Source organism: Montipora foliosa, chromosome 9, assembly GCF_036669935.1.
Source record: "Montipora foliosa isolate CH-2021 chromosome 9, ASM3666993v2, whole genome shotgun sequence".
Classification (NCBI taxonomy): Eukaryota; Metazoa; Cnidaria; class Anthozoa; order Scleractinia; family Acroporidae; genus Montipora; species Montipora foliosa.
In genome coordinates this window covers 26665992-26678491 of record NC_090877.1, presented here as the reverse complement: position 1 = coordinate 26678491, position 12500 = coordinate 26665992, and the positions used below count along the sequence as shown (strand labels likewise).

The window sequence follows — 12500 nt, the reverse complement described above, 5'->3', positions numbered from 1 at the left end:
CAAAAATATCCCTGGATTAGTAAGCATCACCGATAAGAAACCCGAGTATCTAGAGACGTGCAGAACGTATGCGCAATAACAATAGTAGGCACCGTCCTTAACTGACATGGCATTTGATCATCTTTTATCAAGTTCAAGGAAATTTGTGAGAGCTAGACTTCAAGACGTTTTTTTTTAACCGGTTACGGAGGTCACGAAGTTTGAGCCGAGGCCTGCAGGGCTCTCAACGTTATGTACATCAAATTAACAGTTCAGTACATTCTCTTCTACCTTGTAGGAAAATTTGCACCTTACGGGGAATGAAAGGCGACCCTAATTAATTTTTAGCCCTCTTGAAACTTAGCGTCTTTCATGTCACTTTTGGTCTTTGGATAACTTGCTCGCATGTTGAAAAGAAAAAAGGAATTAAAATGTCGCTAGAGCTCATATGTTGTAAACAATAAGCATTGAATCACCTCTCTTGATATCAGTTGCTTTGCAGCATAGGTTAGCTGTCTGTGCTGAGGTAAGCCAGGAAATTTTACAGCTTCTTCGATGTTCCTGTGTGGAAATTATATTGTGAAGATTTCTTAACGCTGTTCAAAGCCACAATAAAAATTTGATAACAACGAGGTTTAAGGATATACCATGATTACAGTTCCATAGAAATGCATCAAAATCCGACAATTTCAAAAAGTACAGTACGAAAGACAACCCGAACAAAGTCAATTTCATGGCGACATTCACCAGAGTTATACGGATGTTATTGCTATATTTCGATTTTGTTCAAAATTATCATTAGGCAAATCAAGGTTTACAGAGAGCGTGATTTAAAGTGCTACTATGACGAAATTTGCGTCTTCCCTATCTAAGCCATTTTGGCATATAAACATGTAGTCTGTACGAGAAGAAGAATGCTGTTTACCATTTTCAAATATCTCTTTTTGTTCTGGAGCTATTCAAGTTTTTTTAATATGCAAATTAGCCACGTGAACACGTCATAAACCCAACCAAATTTTGATCAAGTGTGATGGAGAAAGATATCTCAGCCAATTTGTATCAGAAATACTTGATTCTTTGCAGTAAGATTTTAGTAGATGTGTTCCACAATATGAGCATACCATTTTTGTTACCATGGCAACATAATGGGTTCCAGACTTCCCTGATATTAAAGGCTTTGCAGGCCACCTTTGGCGTTCTGTTTTTATATTTGCAAATGCTGCCTCATCTGCATGATCCTGCCAGCATATAAAGATGTTAGGTCGAGGCCTTGGTAAATTTTTTTTTGTAGCCTGAGATGAGCAAAATATTGAAATCAGGAAAAGAGTGAGTTGCCATGGGAACCAATTTCTTTACAGTCGTAGGTGTGTTGCCTTCAGAACTATTAGCTCACCAAGTTTCAATGGTCTCTGTTGCAAATTGACCGAGATAGCTCCATTTATATTCTTGATGATCTATTGGGTTGGGTGAATGACGTCATCAGCCTTGTCATTTGCATATTTTACACATTTTTCAAACTTAAATATGTCCGGAACCAATGCAGATATTTCCAAACGGTAAACAGCGTTTTTAATGTTTCATAGTACTCTATGTGATAAACTAAAAAATTCAAGGGATAAAAATTTGATCATAGTAGCACTTAAAATACAGGAGACTTATTTAAATAATAATAGTTTGCGGCTAGCTTTTAAGCCAGAGTTAATTGCAGACTTCTTAGTTTTTATATAGAAAGCTTCTTTAAATAGAAGAATATTCCAGTTGTTGTCCATATAAATTATGCTGGTATTGTCTCTGACTGTATTCAAGTAGAATTCCTTAGTGTTAACAAGGATGGAGTTATTACAAGGGAATTCTACTTGAATACAGTCAGGGATTGTAAACCTTGATTTGCCTGTGGAACACATCTACTAAAATCTTACTGCAAAGAATCAAGTATTTCTGATACAAATTGGCTGAGATATCTTTCTCAATCATACTTGATCAAAATTTGGTTGGGTTTATGACGTCTTCACGTGGCTAATTTGCATATTAAAAAAACTTGAATAGCTCCAGAACAAAAAGAGATCTTTGAAAATGGTAAACAGCATTCTTCTTGTCGTACAGACTACATGTTTATGTGCCAAAATGGCTTAGATAGGGAAGATGCAAATTTCGTCATAGTAGCACTTAAAATCACGCTCTGTAAACCTTGATTTGCCTGACGCTAATTTTGAACTAAATCGAAATATAGCAATAACATCCGTATAACTCTGGTGAATATCGCTATGAAATTGACTTTGCTCGGGTTGTCTTTCGTACTGTACTATAAAAATGCATCAACAGCAATTTCAAGTTTCTGTAACAATCATGATAGTTTTCGTTATATATCGATAATTACGTTAGGGATAAAAAGAACTCCTGTTGTTTAGAGAGCATGGGAAACTAAAGGACCAATTTTAGTTCCCTAACACAACTGGTCACAAATGTCTTCACATCAGTGCACGTAACACTAAATAATGTGGCGTTTTTATACAGTAGATAATGGTTCTTATCGGATTGGATTGGATTGGATTGTTGTTTAACATCTTTCAATATGACACGTCAACTTCATGTGTTACTTGCGCTGATGAAGGCAGATGTTGGTGCTGAAACATTTTTGCTGAGCTGAAACCTGTCGTTTTCTTACAAGGATCTCTAATGCCCCTTTTGTTGTCCTGTATAAACAATGTTCATTTACTTGAAATTAAAAAAAAAAAAAAAAAAAAAAGTATAGAATGTTACTTCTGGTTACGATCGTGACACCTTTTAAATGTGTTTTTGTTACCTAACCAAACATATCAAAAACGTTTTGCTTCGCCCACCATAACCTGAAAGCAAAACACGTTTCTATAAAAATATGCCGATGGTATTGGGAGAAGAGAAAATTCTCTTGTCAAGGATATTCAAGTGTTTTCCTTGATGTGTAAGAGCTCTTTAAAAGAAAATGACCACTCTGAATCCAAAACACAAAGAAGAAATTCTCTGCTGAATTAATTTCCGCTTAACCAAGGAAAAACAGGTAGAAATAAATGAAATATAGTGAAGGTTTTCCATCAACATGTTATGGCTCACCAGTTCGTCGTATTCCCATTATGTGTGGCCCGATCTACAAGGGCAACCCAGGCGTCTGATAGGCCTCAATTAATTTTAAAAAGGTACAATACTGCAATTTCCTAGTTAACGCTGACTAGCCTCAGCGATATGCACTTCGCTCTCATTATGAGCAATGTACTTACGGATCCAAGACGTAAGTGTACTGTCCTTCAAAGTTTCTCTCTTGGTGATAAGTGAGATTATACCCAATCATAGTGTCAATTAACTCTACAAGTTGCTGTTTTTCACGAGCTGAGAAAAGCTGAGTATTCACCTAGAAGCAAAAGCGTCATTTGTAATGTTCTAGCACAAGTTTTATGATTATTTTTCTTTAAATTCGTAAACTGTGGTATTTTTAATACTCGATTATAGTTACTTCAGATCGTCGATTCTAATTATTTATTTTTGTTCACACATGTAATTGTTGGATAGAAAATAGTTTGAACCTAGGCGTCGCATAACTCGATGGAATTTGATCGTCTGGGTGAACGTAGTCCTGAGAAGGACTGTTGGTAGTTACCCAGACGATCAAATTCCATCGAGACTTGTAATTGTTGTTTGTTTACACTTACAATTGTTACGAGGTACATGGTACCCGACATGAAATCTGTTATTTATCATGCAACTCTGGTTTGGAGACATTTGATTGTAGCTTAAAAAGTTACAATTTAAAGACCCAACAAAGCTAGATTCAAAGTTCTCCAAACCAAAGCTGTAGCATCAAACAATGTCTGATTGCCAACCTGGTTGCAATGGGAACATTAACTCTAGTTTCATGACGCTGATGTTTTGAACAATAGTTTTAACCTTGGAGCTATTTGCTTTATATATGGACAAAACTGATTTTATATAAATCTCTTATTTTAATGTTGTATTTGAAGGCCCCAATTGAATGTTCTATACCTCTTAACTTCATAGAGGTTGGCACAACTTAAATCTCCCTGACTTCTTGAAACTACCTTCAGTACCCTTAGTTTAACAATAGGACTAAAAGTGTGCAACTAGTTCTATTTTCCATTGGCAAGTTAACCATCGTATGGTAAAAATTCAACCGCGCACCGGTGGCTCAGTTGGTTGAGCACCGGGCTGTCACGCGGGAGGTCGTGAGTTCAACTCCGGCCGGACCAATTCTCAGGGTCTTTAAATAACTGAGGAGAAAGTGATGCCTTTGTAACTACATCTGCAAATGGTTAGACTTTCAAGTCTTCTCGGATAAGGACGATAAGCCGGCAGTCCCGTCTCACAACCCTTCAATGTCTATAATCCTGTGGGACGTAAAAGAACCCACACATTTGTCGCTAAGAGTAGGGCACGTAGTTCCCGGTGTTGTGGTCTGTCTTGTGTTGAGTATCATGGTTGGGAGGGTAAAAAAGGGGGCCACAGTAATTGGCGCAAGCTGTTGTGACGCTCTGCCAGCTTTACTGGCAAAGTCTGTAAATCAATTAAATCAAAATAAATCAATGAACTTTTTTTTTTCAAGTAGACATAGCGCGATTGCCAGAGCCTAAAAGATTTGCTCGTAGAGGTGACTTACCGGTCTAAGTGCAGGGGTAATGACCTCTAGAATGAAAGGAAGCAGATCCAGGCAGGCTATGCGTAAATTGACATTTTTGCGAATGTGAGGGGCTGACTCACTTTTGATGCTTTGTACTAGGTTTTTTACTTTTATTTCATTTTGATGACTCTACAGAAAAAAACAAAAACACGAATTTCACTCAAAAGGTATACACAGATAAAACATAAAACCCCTCATTTGTTGAAGGAGTAAAAAGGTTTAAAGCTGGGCCTTACCAAGAACCATAACTTGAAGCATATTCACGTCCAAAAGGCGTTCAGTGTAACATGTGGAACACAAACGTATCTGCGTATCTGCAGCTGGCAACCAGAATCCGTGTTTTTGTATTTATGCAACGAGTTCAAATTTGAGGTCCTTAAGCGCAAATTAGGAAATACCAGAGGAAAAAATTTCTTTTAACCTCCCTTTGTGTGGTTTTTGGCCGTGGATCAAGACAAAACCTGATAAAATATAATCTGTAAGATGCACTCACATACTATCAAGAATCCCGAAATCTGATTGGCCTGCTACTCGCTATCTATTGAGTGATAAATAGCGTGGAGCAAAAATGCCAGCGTTTTGGTCACAAACGAAACAATGGTGGCTTCTTCAAATCTTTTTTTCAATATTTCCGAAGAGATTGCCAAGCTCATTGACGATATTAGAGAAAAAACTAAAGCGGCAACAAAATATTTAATGAAGGTTCTTAATGTTAAGTGGGAATCATAAGTCAAAATTATTTACAATAAACAACTGATGTTTTCGTAAATTCAAGTTGCGTAAATGTGGGCAGACACGAGGGGTCATGTTGCAGCGACAAAAAAATTGTGTAGTGCACATCGAGGCGGCAAGTGACAACATGTGCACACACATTAAAATGTTGCGGGTACATGTTTCAGGGATGTGTTGCAGGGACATCTCCCCTATTGTGAACTGATACTTTTGCAATTGTGCAACACCAGTTTGGGGGTGATTTTGTCCCTGCGACGTGTCCCATGAAGTTCAGCTTGTTGAAGTTCATGGGACAAGTCCCGGTTGACAAAATAACCACGAAATTGGTTTCGCACAATTGGTGGACTGAGCCGTCGTAATCGGCGGATCTCTTTTCAGTCTGCATCCTAAAGTATGCGGTGTTTGGACCTGCGGTAGCTCCGCAGTCCTATTTGAGAACGGCACTGCAGCTGACATTCCGGGCAAGGAAAAGTAGCTGTGGCTGGTAGTCTCGCAGCCGCGCCTTTCGAAGTGCACGTCGGTCCTGCAAATTATTAATGCGCCGACATTCAAAGGACATGACGCCAGCATGGCAAGTTGTCCTCCACCCAGTTTGGTTGAGGGCTTGCTGCTCCAAGTTTTCGATTGCTATTTGACACGCTTTTAGATTGGACTTCAGGACATCCTTGTACCTTTTGTACTGCCCCCCTTGAAGGCGTTGCCCATTTGCTAGCTTCCCATAGAAGAGGGCTTTTGGTATACAATTATAAAAGTATCAGTTCACAAGAGGGGACATGTTGCTGCCACATATCTCTGAAACATGTTCCCGCTACACGAACCTAATACATGTCGCCTCAGTGTGTACTACACACCTTTTTGTTGCTGCAACATGTCGCTGCACCATTTCCCAGCAACATCGCCCCTCGTGCCTGCCCACCTTATAGGCTTTTGTTAACAAATATTCTTAGACTGGTTTGCTAGTCAAGACCAATTTTCTACTCCCATGGAAGTTAAATGCAATTTTACCAACAGTTCCTGTGAATGTGTGCTCGGTGATGGCTTTGAAATAAAGAGGAGTACTTTTAACTATGGTTCTGATGCGAAGACACACCTACCTCGTATTGACTGCTAGGGTAGCTTAGCTTCGAGTTAGACTGTGTTGCGTAGAACATGTGAAATGCTACGGAAAGGAAAGGGCTATAGGACATGAGAATGTAACTCTGACGCTGTAATACAGCTTGATCAATGAAGTCTGAGAACTCTAGCCATTCGGTTCCAGATACCACCTGAAGAGAAAAAAAACCCATCATTTAAGGTCTCGGTAAAGGAAAATGAGCTGTCCGCGGAAAAATGAAATTGTCGCGCCGCTATTTTTTGTATAGGGGCAAACTATATATCATATTAAAGCTAATAGATTTAATTATTTGAATATAGTTTTTTTTTGGCATTTAATATTGCCTTTTAGTTTTGAGGCCTCAAACTCAGAACGATCGAATCTGCTGCAGAAGCTCCTGCCCCTTCACTTTATTACGAAAATAATCGCACTTTGTCGTCACAGATGAATGCTCTCCAAAATCGTGTGAGGAATTTTTGATATGTTAAGAACTGAAGGAAATATCACGCACCGAAGTCGAAACTCTCATCTCATACTTAATTTGGGCAGAAAAAGTGCCATAAAATCAGTCTCCAAAGACAAACGAAAAATTCCTCACACGGTATTTGGGGCAGTACAACCATCTATTAGAACTGAAAATTTGGAAGCGATATCATAAACCCCGTCGGCACAAGGAGGTCCGAGAAGTTGTAATTTTGGCGTCAAAATATACCCCAAGAAAATTGGGCCTTAAGATTTCACGTGCAGTTCACGGTCTGCTGAATAAATCCGCCCCCAACTTGAAAGCCAATTTTGCTGAACCAATCAGTGTTCGGGCACGTGCTAAGGTAGCAGATCGCGCATGAAGGCTGTCAATTGACACCCAATCCTTTCACGTGTGATTGACATGATATGTCAGTCATTTTCGCGCGCAGATTATGGCGGCAAACAAAGAAAAGTGATTTTAAATAACGGTTTTAAAATTAATTTTTCAGATTTTTTTTTCGGGAAAATATACTTCACAGTCCACCGCTTCAAGATGTGCAAAAACAAAATATTTCAGCGAGACGCCCAACTTTACCTTTACCGAGATCTCAATCTGTTTATAACAGAGGGTAAAGTTACAAAATGCTGATGGGCTGAGACAGAGAACATTTTTCATTTATTTTGGTAATTACCCCGGAAAAATTGCTTTCATAATTTCCCTGTAGTAAACGTTTTTAGCAGAGCTGGTTTTACTGCTTTGGCGTTGTTGTAAAAAAAAACAAGTTTATTCATTCAGCTGATTCGTGCGTTTTACAGTTCATTGACGCTAACTGAACACTGAAACGGCTTCGTACGAAATTTGGCAAAAGCGTGAGTTTCTGACCTTCTAACAAAAGAACATTTTGCTCTCTATATTATAAACAAGTAATCGCAAGTTTCCTCGCAAAATCAAAGAATCTGACGTACCCACTTTACATTGCGCGCCGACATTACTTCAGTCGCCATTCTCAGGGCCCCCGAAACTCGAAATTTTGACTGTTGAAGCAATCTATTTCCATCGGGTATCAAATGTGGTATTAGTATTTCAGTCTCTATTTTTATTTATGTATGACTCTCTCCTTGCAGCCTGTTATCGAGTGGAACCATCTTCTCATGGAATAGCAGCGAAGATTACCGCAATAGGCCTTTTGCAACTGACGATCACATGGTACAAAATCCGCCATGGTGGAGGGCAAGCTGATTATTATTCTCCCACTGGGACATTAAAACAAAGAGACCTGAACTAGTCAAGCTTGACTTGCCTTTGTTTTAATGTCCCAGTGGGGGATGATGAGCTTGCCCTCCAGCATGGCAGATTTTGTACCATGTGATCGTTATTTGCAAAAGGCCTATTGGGAATTCCTTGAGGACCAGAGGAAGTTTAACGGCTGGAACAATCAGAATCAGTGTATTTAAAAAGGGATGCTCTACACCTCAGAACAATGTTTTAACAAAAGATAGTTTATAACCCAAATAAGAAATATTGAAAAGAGATAAGTGGTCAATCTTCGTGATTTTTGTCTAAATGGGGAACTTTTCTCAACTTGTGGTTCGAGCTATGGATCACAGGTCAAAACCGGAAGTGAAGTAAAAGGAGAACTCGCAAAACCTCTTCGATAATATTTACACTGGGGAAGATCGGCTGTGCTACGAAAAAGCTCTTCGTGTCGCGTGTTTGGCGAAAATATAGTCCAGGCCTTACGCTTAAAATACCATCGAAAACCTTGTTTCTCTCTTTGAGTAATATTAGCGTTAGATTCTTCTCGTAAATGACTCGTTCAACATCATGACAGCCATTTGTAAGTAGGCGAGACTTTCTCTAAAATTGCAGTTCCGTATTTATTTACCGAGGAAACTTCAAAGATTCATTGTACAAATAATTACGTGTATAAGTTCGCTTTCGTATACGAAGAAGACAATTCAAGCGTTGTGTGGGCATTCTCTGTGTATCTAACACCAGCCAAAACAGTTCGATGCGACTGCAGCCCCGTGCGTAACACGCTTTCGGCTTTACGTATTATAATGCCACGTCGCTGTATTGCCGGTGGATGTTCTAACATTCGCAGAGATGGAGTAAGCCTTCACAAATGGCCTGAAGATGCCCACTTCGCTAAGCTATGGACGAATGCCGTGAAGAACATCCGCTCTGTTGTTTTTAACCCGACGACTAGCCGACTATGTTGTGCTCACTTCACTGAGGATTCCTTTGACGAACAGCCGGTGATAGCGAAATCTCTGGGCTTACAGATGAATAATATTTTGAAACCCAATGCCGTTCCTACAATTTTTAAAAATGGTCCTTCACAGACAAAAAAGCTAAAACGACATGACAAAAACATGTCTCAACATGCTCTCGCCGGACCATCAAAACAAGCGCAGAAGCCACCACGAGGAGCTTATAGGAAACGAGAAGCTGCTAGGGTATGTTTAGGAGGAAATTAAAACTTGTCTTAATAAATTGAAAGTGAGGGAAACCCGTTCAGAAAATTAGAATAATACTTACTTGTATTCTGCTTTTCTAAAGATCCTCGCGGAAAATGAAAGGGAGGAATTGCAAGCACCTTCCGGTGAAAATAACGCGGAATTAACGATAAATGCAGAGGAAACATTGCCTGCAAATGTATAGGTCGCCATCCAAACCCGGGATACAGGGAAAAGGGTTTCTGTACAATTTCGAAGCAGCCGCACCGCTAAAGGCAAGTTTGGTTTCTCTATTGATGCGTGATAGATACGAAACTACCATGATTATTTTCCTTGTATGTCATAAACACTGGTCATCCAGTCAGACGAAAAACAACTCTGTGCTGAAATATCCTAGGTTGTCAAACGTCCATCGCCCAAAAAAGTCAAGAAACTCAATGCACTCTTCTCAAGGAATTTTTCACGACTTCGACGTCAGTCCAGAGTGACGAGGAGTTGTCAGACAATGAAGAAGTAATGGAGCAAAATGACGACCCTTCATACGCCCCTGACCCCACAGAGATTGATGCGGATTGATCCTCTTTGGTGGCGGAAGCCCGACAAAGGTGCTGAGGATATTGAAACATATGAATGTTCCAACGATATGTTACTCATCCTTTATGAATCACCAAAAGAAGTATCTCTGACAGCACTGTCAAAGTATCATGAATAGTGATAAGCGAATAATGATGGTGAATGACGATGACTTTCATCAATTCACCTTTCACATTGCAATATATTGTTAAAGGCCGGTACACACGAGGGAGCTTGCTCCCGCAGCACGCTCCCGGAACAAAGCTCCCCCGTCTGCACCAACGATTTCTAGCGAAAAAATATGTTGCGCGACAAAACTTTTGCTCCCGAGTTTTGCTCCCTCATATCAAACTACAGTCTCGGACAAAATTGTTGAAACATTTTACAATTTCTTGCCCTCCCACAATGTTGTTTTGGCAATTGGGCTCAGAAACTCGCGTTAAAACAACATTGTGAGGGGAGAGTGAGCTGCGAAAGCTTCAGATCTGTATAGTCGTGTACTGTTCCAACGAATTTTGTCACAGACTGTAGTTTGATATGAGGGAGGGAGCAAGCTCCAGGGCAAATCTGTTGCACGAGTCTGTTGCAGAAGCAAGCTCCCTCGTGTGTACTGAAATTTGCTTGCGGTGACATGACGTGTCTCCAGTTGGCCAATCAAATTGGCTTATTTTTTTCATCCACAACAGTTCCCATGCCCCAATCGGGTTGTTTATCATTCAGCTCCCTCGTCGTATCCTTCGTGTGTACTGGTTGGGGGTACTTACCCGGGAGCGTGTTTCAGGAGCAAGCTCCCTCGTGTGTACCGGACGAACAGCCATACAAACAGTGAAATCTAGTCATAGTCAAATTGAAGTTAAAATTAATTTCATTAGAATTATATACTCCACCGATCACATAAATGCAAGGATCCTCAATGAGTTTTAGAAGACTGATACACTGACGCAAAGTGAAATTGAAAATAAAGCATGAAATGAGGATCTTCGAATGTTTACCATCTTCACAATATAAATATGTTCTTCAAAGTGTAATTGTTACCCAACCACCCTACAGCTAGATGCAATTGTTTCGTACGTTATAATCTCAAGGAAAATCCCAATAGACTAGTGGTGTCAACTAAAAGCTCAATTTAAATACAACACAGTATTAAAACAATTACTCGTCTGGAAAGTTAAATCCTTCAAATATGAAGTCTTCGAGCCCTGGAGGCGGGAAGTGCGCACGTATGCAACACACAGCACACGATGGCACAACCACTCGCACTTCCTTTCCCAAAAGACCCCAGCACCACCTCGCCAACTGCCTGTAGGCTATGCGCCTATTTTGTTTGTGAGATGGGCCTTCGTAAGAATCCTGGTATTGTTGCTTATACTGGTACCATGCAGTCTGTAGAACCCAGCGATTCAAACACACGGCGTGGAACCCTGGATGCTGTGTGATGCAAATGGGGGGTTCGCCTAGTCCTCCTGCCTCAACAGCTTCATTGTTTTTGCCCACGACACAGTTAATTGCATTCGACAACTCGATTTAGTCTCTGGCAACTTCCACTCGAGATTTTAGCTTATGACCTATGCATATGAAGGCACGAACACATTCCAGCCGAGAAATAATGTCACATCGATATTTTACACACGTAAAACAATTCCATCACAAAGACTATGACAAGAAAACTTTGCTGTCATCTTGACCTCATTTATTCGCTTAAAAAATCGAGTTACAAAATTACATGTTGTAAAGAGAACTCGCCACAAGAAGTAGATTGATCGCTTACCAGTCTGTGTTTTGCAGTCGTTCGAATTCTTCTTCATCAGACTCATTTGCGGAGTCCGTGTCTGAGCTAGCCTCACTGTCGTAAGGCTCAAAGAGATACGGCTGCGTTCCTTGACAGTCTTCCCGTGTCAAGTCGTGTCTCCTGTAGAGTGTTCTTGAGAAGAAACAGAGGAAGAACTACACGAATTCCTCAATTCCATGCTAACTAACAACTATCTTCGAGTTCTCCTTTTTACGTCATTGATCAAGTGCCTAAAAGTCGTCAGTTTGACTTCCGGTCCTGGAATTGACCGAAATTTCCCTTTTCGAGAGCAGTTTTCAGCCGTTGAACTTTATTACTGCCGCTCCTTTTGTCTCTGATACGTTTTTATGGTGCATATGCTACATTTTGAGCAAAAGTCGAAATGTGGTGTAGAGTATCCCTTTAACATTTCTGGAAAATGAAGAAATAACTTCTTGGACTACAGATACATTACAAGGAATCACAAACAGCGAATTCACCGTCGGATCGATATAAATTCTGTTCAAAATATATTGCTTGCGTGCATGTCTTCCGCTGAGGTTACCGGCACTGAATACAGAGGCAAGGCACTTGAAGTCTTCGGCGAACATTACAATAGAATACTCATCTCTATCATAATTAGTAAAACACCTTTGTTGTTCATTTCTTTTTCTCACTGATAATAAAACTGCGTTTTGTGGAAGCAATCTTGCGCGCAACATTTAGATTTTTGATCTGGAAAAGTAACTGTAGAGGTCAGAGAA

General features: G+C 40.0%; 1 protein-coding gene across 1 annotated transcript in view; it reads right to left on the bottom strand.

The window, feature by feature from the left end:
- LOC137972148 (chromosome transmission fidelity protein 18 homolog) overlaps positions 1 to 12500 on the bottom strand; it is a 98665-nt gene that overhangs the window by 2265 nt on the left and 83900 nt on the right. The window contains exons 17-20 of the mRNA XM_068818986.1: positions 6472 to 6642; positions 4625 to 4774; positions 3234 to 3364; positions 456 to 540 (exon numbers count right to left, since the gene is read on the bottom strand). Of these exons, the coding sequence (XP_068675087.1) occupies positions 456 to 540; positions 3234 to 3364; positions 4625 to 4774; positions 6472 to 6642 (537 nt within the window). The remainder of the gene's footprint in view (positions 1 to 455; positions 541 to 3233; positions 3365 to 4624; positions 4775 to 6471; positions 6643 to 12500) is intronic.